Below are 18,458 nucleotides of genomic sequence, written 5' to 3'. Positions count from 1 at the left end.
ATAATACGACACGATTAATAACACGATTAATATGTTTAACATGTTTAATACGATTAAATAAAAATATTTATAATTAAATATAATTTTATTATTTAAATTTAAAATTAATAATTATAACAAAACAAGATAATAAAAATATCAAATATAACAAAACAAAATTTAAAATTAAGATTTGGGCATGTCATAATTACATTATTATCTTTATAAAATTTAAAAATCTTATTAAAATAATTGTTTAAAATTATTTAAGTAAGGCTAAAATAGCCTTTGACTATTAATTTTTAACAAGTTGATAAACGCGTCATGTATATATGTCTAAACACGATAACACGATTAATTAAACGTGTTTTAAACGTGTTACTCATGTTTGATAGGTTAAGACATAAAAATTTTTGTATCTTAAACGTGTCAGATACGATTATACATGAAATACGTTAAGGCTAAACCCAAACTTGTTTTACCTCGTGTCTTCTTGTGTCGTGTTAACAGGTTGTGTCTAAAATTACCAAGTCTAGATATGAGGTAGATTTTGTATTTATAAATAAAAGTATTTTATCATTAAATGTTTTTTGCGTTGAAAGCTTAAGTCTATGACAAATGGTATTAAAATAGATTTAAAATCTTGAATGATGTACGATCTTATGAGAGATACCAAGATCAAAGTATACACAGATTCCCTTTCCTCTTCTATGTGAATAAAAGAATTAGTGTAATGAAAATATTGCACATAATATAGAATGGGCCAAAATACTCACCAAGTCCCTGTATTTATGCATTTTATTCAATTTAGTTTATGTACTCAAAATCGAAGTAATTTAATCTCTTAATTTTGAAAATTACTTCAATTTAATCCCTTTTCCTAACAGCATCAAATTTTGTCATTAAAAGGGACTACATTCGCGTTGACGTGGCATATTTTGATGATGTGGTACTTATGTGATGACATGACAGTATCATATGGCTAGACCTGTCAATATGGGCTGGCTCGGCCCAAGCCCTTGTGGGCTGAAAAAATATGGACAGGATCGGGCTAGCCCATATTTTATATGGGCTGCCAAATCCCTAACCCAGCCTACCTTTTGCTAGCGTATGGGGTGGGTTGGGCCAGCCCATATTTTTCAAAATATTTTTTTTAATTTTCATTAATAAAATTATGCAATGATTTAATACATAAATTGAATAATAAAAACATGTTAGAAACAAATAATTTACACCAAACATAAATAAGTAAATACACTACATCAAATATAAATAAAATTTCAATGTTTAACACAATTACATAAACTATAATTCCATTAACATAACTACATAACTACATAATCAAATATTTATAAAGTTCAAAACTAATTTATGTTCTTCTCAATCTTCATCCTCAACCAAAACATTTAAGTCTTGTTTGGATAGCAATGATGTCTCCAACTCTGAATCATTATCATCTAATATTCATTGTCATAAAAAAAAGATATAGTGAGTTTTAATTTTAACTAAAATTATTAATTTACTAATTAAATATTAAAGAGATTGAAATATATAAAATAAACAATACCATCGGCAACTAAAGAAAATCCATGCAACCAATTTTTCGTGCAAACAAGCATTTGAACATTTTCATGGTGGAGGGAACTTCTAAACTTGGTGAGAACATAACCACCAATACTAAAAGCAGACTCTAAGGCTACCGTAGTAATCGGAATGCTCAATACATCTTGTGCCATAATAGAAAGATCAAGAAAGCGCTTAGCATTATCCTTCCAATAATTAAGTACATCTGAATCTTCGAACACTTCATAATCAAGTTTTGCCTCATCTAAATAAACATCCAATTCAGACTTTCCAGCAATAGAAATTGTTTTATTTTGAAACATTTTGAACTCCTACAATTTTTAAATACATAGACAAAAATAATAATTATCATAATATAAATAAAGTAACATAAATTCTCGTGTAATAAGATAAAGGAAAGACACAAAACTTATACTAAAGATCTTTGATCTCTTCGGTTTAGTTCCCCCTCTAGCTTGCTTAGGCAAATTACTCGTTGAGCGAGAATATGTACTTGATGCACAAGTGTTGCTTGCATATTGTTCAAAGAGCTCGTACAACTTTATCTTCACATTTTCTAACTTTTCATGACAGGTAGAAGCTTCAATCTTAGACTAGCAAAATCTTAAGCAATCAAGCTTCATCCTTGGGTCAAGACTAGCTCCAAATGCAAACACTACACTATAATCTTTCAAATACTTATTAAATTTCATTTTCATCCTTTGAGACATATCCTTGATAACCTCATCTTCATTATGCAAATTCTAATTTAGAATCGATTCAATTTTCCAAACTTGCATGAAATACAAATTGAGAGTTGGATAAAATGAACCGGATATCAAATTTGTGGTCTCATAAAAGGGCTCCAAGAATTCACAAATTATCATTGCTCTCCCCCATTTCTCATCAAATGGATTATATTTATAAGTTCTATCAACAAATTGGAGGCTAGCAAAAGCCTTTTGATATTTGATTGCACTTTCAAGCATCAAATAGGTTGAATTCCATCTAGTTGACACATATAAATGCAACCCAACACCTGCATCAATACCAACATGTTGAACACATTCTTGAAAATTTTTCATCCTCCCATCCGATGCCTTTACATATTTCACACTCTCCCTAATTTTAAACAATGCTTCATTGACTGCTTTCAAGCCCTCTTGAACAATCAGATTTAATATATGAGCACAACAACGTACATGAAAAAAATTCACCATCACAAATCAAGCTACTTTGCAAATGAAGATGGCTTTTCAAGATACCTTGCTTGTTATCATTAGCAGAAGCATTATCTAAAGTAAGAGAGAAAACTTTTTTATCTATTCCCCATTCTTTCAAACAATCAAATACAGTAGCAACTAATTTAACTCCAGTATGTGGAAGAGGCATATGACAAAAATTGAGTAGCTTGCTACATAACTTTCAATTTTCATTGACAAAGTGAGTAGTCAAACATATATAGCCCTTAGAAGTAGATGTTGTCCATACATCAGAAGTCAAACAAATTCTATTAGGTACCTTGGCCATAGCTTGTTTAAGTTTCTCTTTCTTTCTCAAATGAATTCTCTGGACATCAAATACAATAATGTTTCTAGAAGGCATCACCACATCTGGATTTACATACTTAGCCCAAATTCTAATCTTATCATATTCAACAAAAGTATAAGGTAAGTCATGCTTAATTATGGCTTCAACAAGCATGTCACGTGAAATCCTAGGATCAAACTTTCTAGCTTTTACTTTCCCTTCATAATCCATTAGCATTTGATGTAGATTAAAATAGGAAATGAATTTACAAGTGTCAATGTGACGACTCAAATGTGAAGTGCCATAATTAGAGCCACCAAGTTTAGGGCCAACCTTATACTCCCCCTTACGATAGTTACAAGTTGCCCTTTCTATTCCATCTTGCTTTTTGCCTATTTTAGTGAAATAATTCCAAACATTTGAAGTTTCTTTTTTGGCCTTCTTATTCAATTGTTTAGATTCATATATATGAGATTGAGAGGGAATTTCATCCTCATTCAAAATGTTCACGTCATCATCCACATTTATACAGTTTTCAACTGATTGATCCATTACTGGTACCTTTAAATAACATAAACATGAATAAAAAATATTAAAAATTTATAAAAATTGATTGATCCAATTCAAAAGTTGGATTGTAGACAAGGGTGAATTCATTTTCTAACATTTCACAAATTCACAATTCATAGTGAAATTTACTATTTACTGCAAGTATTGAATGACTAGTTTTATATCCATCAGTAATCTCAAATCTACCTCAACCTGCCCAACTATTTTTTTTTTTGCTGTTGGTGAATGCATAAGGGGTTAAGGTTGTTTTGTGGTGAACAAGATTAAAAATGAACGTCTACTCTTAAAAATGCACAAACTAAAAGCAAACATTTCGTTACATACACAAAGAATTAGCAAACAAAGCAGTTCAAAGTTAGTATTTAATTATCTGACAACACAATGACAAACCATTCTCACAATCCCTTAAACTAGATTTGGTTACTTAAAGAACCAATTAATATGGTGTCGTTTCCCAAACTAAAGATTGTTCTTCCACACTCTCAGCATTAGCAACATTATTGCAATGCATGCTCAAAAAGGAAAAACTCCAATGCTGAAATAGCTATTATCCCATGACAAATATAACTGTAATCATGCCGGGAAGTGAGGAGTGAGGACTTACAGAGATAGCAGAAGTCGAGAAGCTTTATAATTGGGAACGGGAAGCAAAACGAGAGAGGACTTAGGCAAGGGATTTGGGATCTAGTGGTTAGGCCTTAGGGGATTGCCGATTTGGGGAATTTTTGTCCAGAAGTCGAGCGACAGTGCAGAACAGATGGCTCGGGCAGTCAGGACTCGGGTGACGGGAGATTTGGGGATTTACCGATTTGGGGAATTTTTGTCAAGAAGTAAAGCGGCGATGCAGAACAGATGGCTCGGGCAGTTGGGCTGTGGGGGATTTGCCTATTTGGGGAATTTTTGTCCAAAAGTCGAGCGGCGGTGCAGAACAAATGGCTCGGGTAGTCGGGCGGTGAAAGATTTGGGGATTTACCGATTTGGAGAATTTTTGTCCAAAAGTCGAGCAGTGGTGCAGAACAGATGGCTCGGGTAGTCAAGCGACAAGGGATTTGGGGTTACTGGGTTAGCAGCCGATTAGGGTCTTGGGCGATTGGGCCTTTTGGTCTTGGATCTTACTCTTGGGTAGTTGGGCCTCTTGGGACTTTGGTCTTACTAGGCTTAGTTGGCTAATTAGTAATTATCCATAATTAATTTTTTTGCCAGTCGAGTTGGCCCGCCCTAACCGAGGTCAGCCCCCTAATCAAACCGGCTAGCCCATTTAGGCTCGGTTATAATATAGGCCTAAAATAGTCAGACCCAACCCACTCCATATTTAATAAAAAAAGGTCGACCCTATGGGCCAGGCCCATATTGACAAGTCTACACATGGCACTAATATGATGACGTGAATGCTGATGTAGCACTTAACATGCTAACATGTCAGTGTTACATGGCAGATCAAAAAATTTTGAAAAAATATTTTTTGTGTTATGTCATAGGGACTACATTGAAAAATATATATAGTATAGAGATTAAATTGATCAAAATTGAGATATTGAGAGATTAAATTAAAAAAAAATTTTAAAAATACAAATCTTTAAGTAGATGATAGACATACTTATTAACAAGCTAAATATTTAAGTATAAAAGATTTATGGTGCTAAAAATATATATATAAATTTTTTTTTACTTTATTTGATTGTAGAATATGTGCATTAATTTATCATATTTGTAAAAATTAAATTTGAATTCTCTTCTTTAAAAAAGTTTCGAAAAAAATTTCATACCTAAAATCAAATTTAGATAAATTTAGTCAAAATTAGTCAAGTTTTATATGAATGCCATATGACACTGCCATGCCATCACGTCGGTGTTACGTGGTATGTCATGTTATCATTTATGGATGCCACATCATCAAATATACCAACTATATCAGTGTTGACGTTTTCCTTTTTAATGATAAAATTAAATAACGTTTAAAAATTAAATTAAAATAATTTTTAAAATAAAAAAATTAAATTACTTTAATTTTTTTAAAAATAAATTAAATAAAATATATAAATACAAAAATTTAATTAATGGTTTGACTGAATAGAAAGTCATCTATCCCATCTAATAGATCTATCAAAACTTGAGCCCGTGACACCAGCCAATGACTTAACCAAAATCTTGTCTTGTTATGTGCACCAGGGACACCCACGTGCCAACCAGTGACATCACCAACGTGTCAAAAAGTCACACAGCAAATCTTCCAAAAACTCCCATTTCCGTGTTAGGGTTTTTTTTTTATACACGTGGGCCAGGCCCAAGTGCATTTCCATATTAGGTTGATTTGTGATTTGTTCTTTTATTTTTCTCTTTTTAGATAATTAATTTGTTCCCATTTTGCTAACTAATCTTGTTATATTAGTTCAATTAAATAATGATAATCTCGCCAATTTTTCTAAAAATAAAAAAAAAAGTTATTATGACTTGAATTAATTAATTTTGACTTCCAAATTTAACTGTTAATGATGAATTTTTATTTTTATTTTTTAAAATTTTGACCATGAATTGAACTTAAGGAATGTTATTTAATTTTTGCTCCCTCAAAAAGGAAAAGAAAGAAAGAAAAAAGGTAGAATTTATCATGCATGGCTATATATTACAAATACTATCTTAATAATGAATGAAGAAAATCAGAGTGTGACATTATTTTCCATCATATAAAAATCATGGAATAAAATGGGTTCATTAATCTTAGCTTCCAAAAAAATAATGTTTTTAAAGTTAGGTGTTCAATGACAAAAATTAAGGTCAAATGTAGTTACCTAATACCTTAAATGACAAGCATACATTTGATGATTTTATTAATTGTTGGGGAAGGATTCAAGAATGAAGGCCTTACCTAACAACCTGCATATCATTTGCTTATGATTTGTTTATTGCATATTAATTTTAAAATAAAAAAAATCAATATTTCATTTAATATTTTATAATTTCAAAATAAAAAATAAAATGGAAAATTCCTTAGTTAAAAGGGTTTAAAATAGAAAAGCATAAAAGATAGAGGGAATGATTGAAATAACAGAAGATAGAGAATATACTTAAAATAAACCTTTCACGTTACGAAATTTGGTAAACCTTGACGATATAAAAAACAGCCAAAACAGAAGTCACCCATTCTGAGTCGGACCAAGCTTATTTCCAAGTAGATAAGTCTTGGCTCCCCACTCTCTCTCTCTTCTCCAACCCCACAAACCATGACTTTCCTACACGTCACCCCTTAGCCGGACCCTTTGGATAAGGACCCTCCCCTCTCTCCCTTCAACATTTCCCTCTATAAATATAACCCTCCCCATTTGAACAGTCCCTCCATCTCTATTATTATTCTATTCCTTTTGGATTATCAATCAACCTTTCCATTTTCCAAAAGCAGCCTTTTTTTTTTTCATTTTCGAGCTTTGGGTTGTTTTGGCTTTTAATATTTGAGTTTTGGGTTCATTTTGTTTCTGACAATGGCGAGTGCTGTCGGGATGATTGGTAGGAACGGTTCTTCTTCATGGATGCAAGTTAAGGGAAAGGGAAAGAAGAAGACTGTGAACAGAGTTAGAGTTCGTTGCTCGGCGTCTTCGGTGATGGATCCGTACAAAACCCTTAGGATCCAACGTGGTGCCTCTGAATCTGAGGTCAAAAAGGCCTTCAGGCAACTTGCCCTTCAGGTACTTTGAATCCCTTCTTTCTTCTTTCTATTTCTAACGAAAGTCTCATTTCCTGTATTGATTTGATTGTGGGAATTTATTGGTCGATTGATGGGGTTTGTGTTTTTGATTTGTTTCAGTATCATCCGGACGTTTGCAGAGGAAGCAATTGTGGGGTTCAGTTTCAAACGATTAATGAAGCTTACGATGTATGTGTTCTTTCCTCATATCAGATACTACTTACAAACAGTTTTGTGTATCATTAAGATTTAGTTTTATTTTCTTTCCCTTTATGTTATGAATCAGAAATTAAAAGGAGTATCTAATATGAGCCAAAAAGAAAAGAGAAGATAAGGAAATAAAGAAACTAATGATTGAGTGCAAACGACGTGGCACTAAATTATTGGTCAAGTCCAGGACTGATTTCCTCTACTATGGAGAACGGTGTTTCAGTTTGGATGATTTCTACCCTTTTAACTTGTTAAAGAAACACACGGTATAATTAGATGGTTTGTAATATGCAGCCACCCCTAATGATGTAGATGGGGCCACCCCCCTAATTCTGACCCAAACCATTTACCTGGGGAGTCAATAATTGACATTTAGTAGAGATAAGTATTGTTTTGTCCACACCTGTCAGGGGACCATCCTCTGTTCATGTATTGCAGAATAGGATACAAGTGTGATCTGATATTGGTGGTGCTTTGCAGATTGTGATGAGCAATTTCAGAGGGGAATCGAACGAGTCACGGATGTACGAGGCGTATGATGAAGGGATCGATGAGCCAATGAGAGGAATGGACGATCCGGATTGGGATATGTGGGAAGAATGGATGGGATGGGAAGGAGCCGGAATCCGTGACTACTCATCCCATATTAATCCTTACATTTGAACAAAAATTGTAAATTAATCTTATGCATGGAGTAATGACCCCACAGCTTTGCAACACCTCAAAAATGGTGGTTGTCCCTTTGTACATAATGATTCTGGGATGAATCATTTGTCTTTGTATATATGTATGTATATATATGCCTTAAGCTGGGAGAACAAAGGCTTGATGCTTCAATTTATTATGCTCAGCAAAAGCATCAGAAATATAAATAAAATTGAGTTATCTTCACTTCCATCTTTTGCTATAAAGTTTTGGTAGAATTTGAGTGTGTGCAAAAGCAATGGACTAGCTGAAAAAAAAGGAAACAAGTAAAGCAGGATATGGCCCATAGGCACAGATTGACACCTAAATTACACAAGCATGAAATGGTTTGATCAAACGCATTGATGGGATTAGGCAAGGAATATGCCAACACGACAAAAGCATTGGGCGTTGGCACCTTGAAAAGCATCTTCATACTGCGACAGGGTACAATGCATCTTAATTTTCCGGTGGCTATTGCCTTCACAGAGATGTCGTGTGACATTAACACTGTCTTTGCCTCTATCTATACAATCATAGCTCATATGAAAACTTTAATTAGTGGTCGTTATCCCTCGTTTGTCATAGTGTCATGGTCCCAATTGAAAGCTCTGAATCTTACATACACCATTTTCAATTGGAGATAATCATGAGGCTAGCAAGTTAAAGTTGATAATATTTTGCAAGTTAAAGTAGACCATGTCAATTGGTAGCAAGAACGACTTTAAAATACTAGTGATGTGTCGATGAGAAAAGTGGATCTTTGTTCAAGTCCCAACAAGAGCCATGAAATTTACATCGATTGTAGTATTAAAGTGACACTACGATTTAAGGTTCATACTATTTTCAACTTCTAAAGTATTTTTTGTGAGATAAAACTGTAAAACCAACAAACTAAAATAAACAATACTTCATAAGTTGATATGAATTGTGACACATAATCTTTGTTTCCTAAGAGTATTTTCATGTCTTCCTATAATTAGCTAGGATAGGGCATTTTGCTTTTGTATGCGCAAGACTAATCTCCCCATCCCTGCCTCCCGGGCAATCCTTCAGCTTTGTTTCACTTCTAATTTGATTAGAGGGCCACAAGCCGGATTGTTTTTTATTGGGCCAAAGCTTTCAAGTCTCAAGGAGGGGGGGTGGGTGGAGCATTTGTCAATTAGGCATGAAGACTCATCTATCAACTCTGCTTGGAGGGAGCAAAACCTGCAAAGATTGATCTATCAACCTCAACTTTGTTATTATGGAATTAGAGGCAGCAGCAATATTTCTTTCTTTCCTTTTCTATTTTGAAAATTCTAAGTTGATTATGTTGTATATTCTAGAAACTAGCTTTCCTCCTTGATTGGCCTTGTATTTGTTAATATAAGCTTAATTTGATTGTAAATCTAGACAAAGAAATATTGTCTAATTAACTTGTTGCAGCTCGAACAAATGATTACGTTATAAAAAGTATACAAGTGTTTAAATTTTTATTTTGATACATAAAAGTAATTATAAAAATTAGCATATCATTTCTGACAAAATATTTGTAGATTAAATTTACTTTGTCATTTTTTTAAAATTTTAATTGATATATATATATATATATATATATATATGTCAAATGTTATACTGTTATCTTCTTGACAATTTAATACCCAACAATCAACTTTCATCAAAATCGTAAAATGATAAGACATCCAATGTCTTGTTATTGATTTATTTGATTTTTTTTCCTAGAAGTTAGACAAATATTAAAGCAACAAATTTAATAGAATAATAATACATAGTATGATATGAATTATTGTCTTTACGTGTGTTTGAAGTATCTATTTAATTTTAATTATAATCCCAAGGTCTACTTCAAAAAATATTCTCATTTTAAAGCCTCCTAACTTAAGGAATAAAGGGGAGAATAAAACAAAAGAATAAGAGTACATTGTAATTGTATTGTACAAAGATATTTGGGTATAAAATTGAGATGTAAATGGATTGTTATTATATGAGTATTTGAGAGCATTTGACCAGAAAATATAAAATTCAGGTATCTTATATTCGATTATGAGGTAATTTTGGATAAAACGTTTAATACCCAACTTGGATTCGAGTAAATTTGAAATATTATCTTTAACATAACCTAAACTTGAACTTGTTCAAAAATTTAAAATCTGTGAGATTCAAATATCTTTACTTTTAACATAACTTTGGACATCTTAACTATTTTTTTATAAATTAATAAATATAAAATTAATCTTTTATATAATTTTTAATTATTCAAGTTGTTGTTTGAGTTATTTAATTATACATATAATAGATTCGGATAATTAGTGAATAATGCTATACTATTAAAGTTTACTTTTAAATAATATTTTATGATTTTATTCGACTTTTAATAAAATTCAAGTATCTTCTTGATTGAATATAAAACAAGTGTGCAACTTACTTGTTTACATTGCTAATAAAATTACTTTAATTATTATTATTATTATTATTTTCCATATTTTGAGTTAAAAGAAAGGAAAAATCGATGGATAGCCCGCCCAACCCAACCGAACCGGGAAACCCATTAACAGTTTGCCACTTGCGAAGAGGAAAGAGATGTAATTTTTTGTGGACAGTATTTAATCGTTTTTCCTGTTCTTGAAAAACCCAGACGCATACAGAGTGGGAGAGAGAGAGAGTCACAGACCAACAGAAGTAACAAACCAACGAAAACTCTCTTCGCATCGTACCCCTTTTTTCTAATGTATTAAAACCAAAATCTTCAATCATAGATTCTCCAGTAAGATTCTCGGCTTTAGCTAATTGAGTAATAATTACACCGCCCTCTTATATTTTATTTTAATTTTATTTATAAAAAAAAAGGTATTAAATGAAAATTTCGCATTTGAAGGGGAGTTTCTCTCTTCCTTACACAATCTTCCTCCTTACGTCTTTCTCTCCTCGATAATCCGCTGCTGCCAAGGTGCTTTTCCAAATCTAGGGTTTCCTTTTTCCTTTCTGTAATCTTTGGTGTTGTCATAATTTGATTTACTAATCTAATCGTTTATTCGCAGCTTAATTATTTAACGGCTTTGATTATATCTTCTTCACCTTCATCTGGTAGCTAGCTAATCTTAGTTTACTTATTCGAGGTCAGTTTGTTTCTTTTCTCCTTGAAATAATTTGATTATTCACTGCTGTTTCATTAGTTACTTATGCTTGAGTCCTGAGTTGGAAGCTAATGGATATTGCTCTTTATTTTCAATTTCTTTTTGCTTTAATGGTTCCTTTTTAGTTCAATTATAAGGTTATGGAGGGTAATAGGCTATCTCGAGGTAGCATTTTAGTTGATATCCTGAATTCCTGATGTAATTTTGTCATTCTTATACTGAATTTTTCATGGTTCAATTGATGTTTAATCTCACACTGTGTAAAAATAACATTGTTTTATTATTAAGGCTTCTAAATGCATAAACAAAAGCCAATGAGGCCTTGTCCCAGTGGAGAGGAAGAGGTCCCAGGGTCAAGTCCCTCTATATGTGGGTTTAGTCCAGCTTTAAATTAGAATTGTCCATTTATATGCTGGTTTGTCTATTTGGTTTATTTAATTGATTTCTTATGTGAGATGTAATGCTTGATTATGATTGTAATTTCTAACTGTACTTGTAACTTTGTCTAAATGCATAAACAAACATGATTAATCTAACTGTATAATTGTATATTCAAGCTTTAAAGTAAAATGGTCCTTGGTTAATGATTTTTTTTATACAGATATAAATTAGTAGCTTTCAGATTTTAGTTGGAAAAGTGGGCTTGTTGAAACTAATTTTTATATGGTCTTTTTTGAGAACTTGTTTGTGTAGTGCTGTCATTTAATGGTTTTGTAATGTGTTTCAGAATCATACGTTAATGGCAGACCTCAAAGAGCGTCTGCTTCCACCAAAACCTCAATCGGCTGTAAACCTTAGAGATGCTTCTTATCGGGCATCTGCTTCTGGACGTCAACCTTTCCAAGGAATGGATTTATTGGGGTTAAAGAAGCGGGGTCAAGGACTTAGATCTTGGATCCGTGTTGACACATCTGGGAATTCCCAGATCATTGAGGTTGACAAGTTCACTATGATGCGTCGTTGTGATCTACCAGCCCGGGATCTACGGCTTCTTGATCCTTTGTTTGTTTACCCCTCGACAATCCTTGGTAGAGAGAAGGCTATTGTTGTAAATTTAGAGCAGATACGGTGTATTATCACTGCTGATGAGGTTCTACTCTTGAATTCCCTTGATAGCTATGTTTTGCAGTATGTTGTGGAGCTACAAAGGCGACTAACAAGTGGAGTAGGTGAGGTTTGGCAATCAGAGGGTCCTGAGTTGAACCGAAGAAGAAGCAGTAGGAGTTTTGACAATTCATTTGGGAGCACATCCCCCGATTACTTGCCCTTTGAGTTTAGGGCTCTTGAAGTTGCTTTGGAAGCTGCCTGTACATTCCTTGATTCACAGGTGCGTGAAAGGGGAAACTAAAATGTCTTCTTGTGTTTGAATTTAATGAGTGATGTTTAAAAAATGGTACTTCTTTGAGTATAGACTTGTTCTCCTAAAATTATTCACCTGAGAATATAGCCTGCTGAAAATGGAATGGTTGAAAATTTTTGTTTCAATTCATGAATTGGAGATTGAACCTAAAAAGAAGCATGTGTAGTATGATGCAAGTGTCAGGTTTCTTAAAACTGATTAATGTTGTTGGACTTGACAGCATCCTCTGTCTCTCTCTCTCTCTCCTCGTCTTCCCACCCCCTCCTCTTTTTGCCACAAACATAGACAATCCCTTAATATAAAGAATGCCTTTTTTTGTTTTGTGATTAAGTATCAGTTTTGTTTTGATGACTCTTATTTATTTATTTTTTAAGAAATTGGCCGGAAGACATATCAGTTGCTCGTTTTCTTTTTGATTGTTGGGTTAGCTAATGTAAAATTAAGGAAAAGACATAAGGCATATAACACCAAGTCATATGAAATAATATTTGCACATTCTTGTTATTTTCTTTTGACTGGGTTTTTCTTCGTTCTCAATGATTGTTAAGACACTAATATAAATGAGATAGAGAAGAGGCATTTTTTTTTTTGTATTTGTATTTGGCTGCTATATTCAAATTTCCTGGCTGCAAAAGATCTTTTCTGCAATACATGCACATGTGTTTGTTAAGTAAAGTCTCCCATTAGCTTTAGTGTAGAATAAAATATATTTCATTGTTATTTCTTTTGTTAGGTAAGGATTCTTTAAAACTCAATTTTTTCATGCTCCTTGATACAGATTAAGAGTACATCTAGGGAAATTGTGCTGAATTAGTCTTCATATTTTTTGATGTTCTTTTTGAATCTTACCTGACTAGCAGGCACATACCTGACAAATATATTGTTCATTATCTTCTTAAGTATGGAGTCATGTTCTAGGTTAAAGATTAAAGAATGCTGTCCAGAGAACTTGTATTGAGCTATTATCTCTTTCCATCAACATACTTTTGATGGTCTGGTTGAGTTCACCTTGAACTAAAAGACGCATAGATATCTATAGGGTACCTGATATTTTTAAATATACTTTAAGACGTTTCGATTGGAAGGTATTGTGAGAAGTAAGAATTTTGATGGGTAGGTGAAGCGAAACATCAATAACACATAAGCTGTAATCTGGTACCTTTGATCTATTTGATTGCCCATAGAGGTGTCTATTGGGAAGATTGCGTAGGATCGGTTAGGTTGTTATGGAATGGGTCATTTTTAGGTTTTGACTTTTGATTTTTCCTGATCATTTCAGCTTTGGTTCATCAAGCTTTGGAGTTCCTTTGGGTTGTGTTTTGGTGGGTTGGGCTAGTCTTGTAAGTTCAGGTCAATTCTTGCCACATTGTACTATTTTGCTCTGCAAGCAAATAGTAAGTGCATTTGAATTAGGGTTGGGTTTGGGTTCTGTTCATTTAAGGTTTAGGTCTTTACAAGCTTGGGCCAAGGTTGGCTTGTTGACTTTTTTAGTAATTTCAGTTGGGCTGGTTTGGGCTTCAGCTGGGTTGTGCAGGTGAATTAGGTTGGGTAAGGTTTATCCACCTCTAGTTCCCTAGGAGAGAAAAAGGCGCTACCATGGATATTTCAGTTCTCTAAGTTCCAAGCTTTGAGCTTAATCTATTTCTTTCTAAAGCCATAAGAGAAAATGGAAGTTTGAGAATGGAAGATAATTTTCCCTGCAAGTTCAAGCCTTCGATCCTTTCTTCTTATTCCTAGATAAGGTCTCTGACAACATGCTATCCTAGCTACTTGTAGATATTTTGGGATTAGTTTTCTGGGATCTTTTTCAAAGACTCTTGATCTTTACTTTCTCCCCTTTCCTGGATAGTGAATAGAAATTCTTAAATGAAAAGTTAGCTAGTTTAAAGTGATTTTTTAAAAGATTAAATAATTAGCAATCATCAGTTTGATTCAAACCAATTTCTTATGCTTCTTTGCATTGCTTAAGGACTTGAGAGAAAATTTGAATGTCATTTTAATTGATTAAACAAAGTTTTAGAAAAAGTATATTCTCTTAAGGTCCATTCTTCTCTTCGTTTAAAAACTTTTGAGCATCATTGTCTCATGTTAAATAATTATGTCTTGTGGGTATTTGATTGATAAATTTCACCCAATCTGTATGCATTCTTCTGCAAAAAACTATGTATTTATTTGTGCATGCTATGCAATACATTAGATATAGAGAATGTGAAATTTTGTTTTTATCTGCCTGTCTCTAAGGTGGTAATCTATGAGGTGATCTTATATGTGGATGGAGACGCTCACAAATTTTAAGGGGGATTACTACAAATAAATCAATAATTTTTGTCTTGGGAAAAAGATGTCTTGAGACTGGGATGATGCATTTGTAAATTAATTGCAGATTCTTTAGTAGCTGTCATGAAATTTGTATCTGGAGCAACCTTTTATTCCGTTTGAAGTAACAACTAATCAAAGGGGAAAAAAATTCTTGAGACTGGAATGATGGATTTAAATTGTCTATGATAGAATATAGAAAATTTTAGAAATTGTGTATTTCCTTTTGGGTGGGGACAGCAACTGAAAGAACTCTGAGTTTTGAGACCTCTCCCATCAAGATTTTTTTTGGAGAGAATCATGATCACCTGTTATGGTGGATCTGATAATATGTGGGGCCAGCTGAAATAAATTGTTGAAAGCCTCCGTAGCTTGTACTAGCAAGAAATCTTCCACTTTATTAGAATTTGAGGTTGAACCTGTGTAGGTGAAATGAATCAACTCAAAGAGGTAACCTTTAATATGCAATTTTGCTGTGAACTTTCCTGCCCAGGCAGGGCACTGGGACTAGAGGCAGCTAATTCCTAAACTGAATTGCGAGGGTATAGTGCCATCCTGTATCTAGATTTTCTGTTTGTTTTTCTTGAATCATGAATGACTTTCATGGCATTCTTTTGTCTTGTATTTCTTAAAGTTAAAAGTAACCTTTTTATTTCATCCCAGCCAAATATGCCACAAGGCAGTCATGCCATAACTCATATTTCGTAGAGAGAATCTTTAATATATTCTGTTTCCCTTTGTGCTCTTATTGTAGTGTGTTGTGTTGTCACATGTTTCAAACACAGTTCCTATGTGATATCTCTTTTTTTTTTTTTCACTTTTTGTTAAGTCCTCCTAAGTATTGATTATGTTTGAACAATGATATGGATTTTTGGCATCTTGGTGGATGCAGGGGATATATCAAATGAAAAAGTAGTGATTAGAATGGATTTCTTGGATAATTGGACTATCAAAATTTGACAACTAATTCATATATTAGCTGTGTCCATTCTAGTCATCACATTTTAGAAATTAACACAGTTCCTAGTTGGTCTGCTGGGTCCTTTCTTTAGGAATTATCACTTTTTGTACCATCAACATATTCTGTTGTATGCATTTGATTACTTTTGATCAAGTTGGTAACTCATTTTATGTTCCAAAGGCAGCAGAATTAGAAATTGAAGCATATCCACTATTGGATGAGCTTACATCAAAGATCAGCACATTAAACTTGGAGCGTGTTCGCCGATTAAAGAGCAGACTTGTTGCATTGACTCGAAGAGTTCAGAAGGTATAGAGTATTCGTATCTTCTGTTCTCTCTCTCTCTCCCCCCCCCCTCTTTTTTTCCCCTTCTTTTTTGCTTGTAAATGATAGCCTTACGTCTCCTGATACTTTCCCACTCTTTGGGTATCCATTTAGGTTAGAGATGAGATAGAGCAGCTGATGGATGATGATGGAGATATGGCTGAAATGTATCTTACTGAGAAGAAGAGTCGGATGGAGTCATCATTTTATGGTGATCAATCTTTGATGGGATTCAGATCAATTGATGGACTCTCTATTTCTGCTCCAGTTTCTCCTGTTTCTTCACCTCCTGAAACCCGCAGGCTGGAGAAAAGCTTGAGCATTGCAAGGAGCCGCCATGAGAGCATGAGGAGTTCAGAGAGCACTACAGAGAGTATAGAAGAGCTGGAGATGTTACTGGAAGCATACTTTGTTGTCATTGATAGCACCCTAAATAAGTTGACATCGGTAGGCATAGCACTTATTGCAGTCTAAGTCCTTTTCATCTTCTCTAGGATTGTTATAAAACATTATTTTTTTCTTCTTGGTTTCAGTTGAAGGAATACATTGATGACACAGAGGATTTCATCAACATTCAGCTGGTATGTGCTTTTTTCTTCTTGATAGAAAAGTTTGTTACCAAGAAATATTGTTTTTCTTTTGGTTTATGCTTGACCCCCTCCGTTTCCTCCACTGCTGCTACTGATGATGTCGTCTTTTGGGAAAGGAGAAATCTTGTGGAAAAGCATATGAAACTTACAGAGAAACGTTGGATTGCAGGATAATGTTAGAAACCAGCTAATCCAATTTGAACTGCTACTCACAACGGCGACGTTTGTGGTTGCGATATTTGGGGTGGTAGCAGGAATATTTGGCATGAACTTTGCAATACCATTGTTTGACGACCCAGGTGCGTTTAAGTGGGTCCTCATAGTTACTGGGATATGTGGGATCATCATATTTTGTGCATTTGTGTGGTTCTTCAAGTACAGACGACTTATGCCCCTATAAAGGAAATAAAAAACGCAGTTTTTCCATCATTGTTGTTATCAATTATGTACCTGGTACATGGATGAAAGGAATCCAAAGAAGAGGGCTCTCTTTTTTAGAGCCAATTCTTTAATCGCAGTCTCGCACATGTTGATCTGGAAAATCTCTTGAGCTACAGAAAATGGGGGAATGACACTTGCAAGAGATAATCCCCCAACAGGTGTAATGGTGGTAAGAATTAACGACTGTCAGGCCACTCCACCAAGCTTTTCTTCATATTATTTCAATGTACCAAATACATCAATACCTATCCAACTCGATTTTCACATATCTTTTCATTACCTTTTAACACCGCTGCCATCAAATGCATAGTTTCATTTCGCTTCTACTTTATTATTTATTATTATGTGAATCAAACATGTTATAATAATATTTTTAAAAGATATACAATACTTAAAAAGGATTTCTCAACTATGTATTCAGAAAATTAAGTTCAATTAAGTTTTTTATTTTTCAATTCCGTTTGGTTAAACTCGTGTTTTAATATTTTTAATTCAACGTCACTTATCATTTTATGTAATGTAATGTTGATATAATTTGTTAATATGTCATGATATGATACCATGATATATATATATATATATATTATATTAAAATATTATTATTTTTAAAAAAAATAATAAAAATTTAAAATATTTTTTATTAAAAGATGTGATGGATCGAACCTGAAGTTAAAAGTTTAAATTATCAACTCTTTGTATATGTTTATTGAGTGTTTCCAGCATGCAAGTCTTTCCGGTTGGCCACATCGGTGGGGAGAGTTCAAATGGTGAATCGATTCCACCAAGTTGGTGCTTCATCAACGCATAACAGCTCGTTGAAAATAAACGCTATGAATTTAAACAACTTAATTTATTTACAAAATATTGAAATGGTGAATCAAGCAGACATCTATTACTCCATACATTTACAGAAATAACAACAACAATAATAAAAGGTATTTAATTAAGATGCCAATTGGAGGAAAATGAAACGTATGTATTTTTCGAAACTGGGAGAGACAGGCCTGCCTTCCCAAGTTCAATAGAGGTGGTTTTAGCCTCTACCATCAGCAGTTGTGTCTGAAACGGTGAAAGCTGACATCAAGTGTCTGAAAAATGTACCATCGTCGGTGAA

The 18,458-nt window shown here is 33.4% G+C and overlaps 2 protein-coding genes across 3 annotated transcripts; both read left to right on the top strand.

The window, feature by feature from the left end:
• Positions 1-6,977: 6,977 nt before the first annotated feature.
• On the top strand, positions 6,978-8,422 carry J8 (Chaperone DnaJ-domain superfamily protein). Its single transcript, XM_007023403.3, has 3 exons — positions 6,978-7,322; positions 7,442-7,510; positions 8,012-8,422. Exons 1-3 carry the CDS (start codon positions 7,119-7,121, stop codon positions 8,192-8,194), a joined length of 456 nt encoding a protein of 151 aa, XP_007023465.1. The 5' UTR covers positions 6,978-7,118; the 3' UTR covers positions 8,195-8,422.
• A 2,412-nt stretch (positions 8,423-10,834) lies between these two features.
• LOC18595452 (magnesium transporter MRS2-1) lies at positions 10,835-17,610 on the top strand. Of its 2 annotated transcripts, XM_007023399.3 has the most exons (8): positions 10,835-10,982; positions 11,094-11,165; positions 11,257-11,334; positions 12,080-12,679; positions 16,170-16,298; positions 16,428-16,760; positions 16,847-16,894; positions 17,073-17,610. In XM_007023399.3, the coding sequence occupies exons 4-8, from the start codon at positions 12,092-12,094 to the stop codon at positions 17,301-17,303; spliced, it is 1,329 nt and encodes a 442-aa protein (XP_007023461.1). In that variant the 5' UTR covers positions 10,835-10,982; positions 11,094-11,165; positions 11,257-11,334; positions 12,080-12,091; the 3' UTR covers positions 17,304-17,610. The 2 variants fall into 2 exon arrangements, with proteins under 2 accessions (XP_007023461.1, XP_017978913.1); XM_018123424.2 differs by having other exon boundaries at positions 10,837-11,165.
• The last annotated feature ends 848 nt before the right edge of the window (positions 17,611-18,458 follow it).

This window comes from Theobroma cacao, chromosome 6 (assembly GCF_053813885.1).
Source record: "Theobroma cacao isolate CCN51 chromosome 6, ASM5381388v1, whole genome shotgun sequence".
NCBI lineage: Eukaryota > Viridiplantae > Streptophyta > Magnoliopsida > Malvales > Malvaceae > Theobroma > Theobroma cacao.
Note: the sequence above shows the minus strand (reverse complement) of the source record. Positions and strands in the feature narration are given on the sequence as shown.

What these genes read in the sequence shown, in the direction of transcription:
- J8 (XM_007023403.3), top strand. Translation starts at nt 7,119, where the DNA reads ATGGCGAGTGCTGTCGGGATGATTGGTAGGAACGGTTCTTCTTCATGG. An exon ending in TCAGGCAACTTGCCCTTCAG is followed by an intron (nt 7,323 to 7,441) that starts GTACTTTGAATC and finishes GATTTGTTTCAG; the next exon opens with TATCATCCGGACGTTTGCAG. An exon ending in CGATTAATGAAGCTTACGAT is followed by an intron (nt 7,511 to 8,011) that starts GTATGTGTTCTT and finishes GGTGCTTTGCAG; the next exon opens with ATTGTGATGAGCAATTTCAG.
- LOC18595452 (XM_007023399.3), top strand. Translation starts at nt 12,092, where the DNA reads ATGGCAGACCTCAAAGAGCGTCTGCTTCCACCAAAACCTCAATCGGCT. An exon ending in TGACTCGAAGAGTTCAGAAG is followed by an intron (nt 16,299 to 16,427) that starts GTATAGAGTATT and finishes GTATCCATTTAG; the next exon opens with GTTAGAGATGAGATAGAGCA. An exon ending in ATTTCATCAACATTCAGCTG is followed by an intron (nt 16,895 to 17,072) that starts GTATGTGCTTTT and finishes GTTGGATTGCAG; the next exon opens with GATAATGTTAGAAACCAGCT.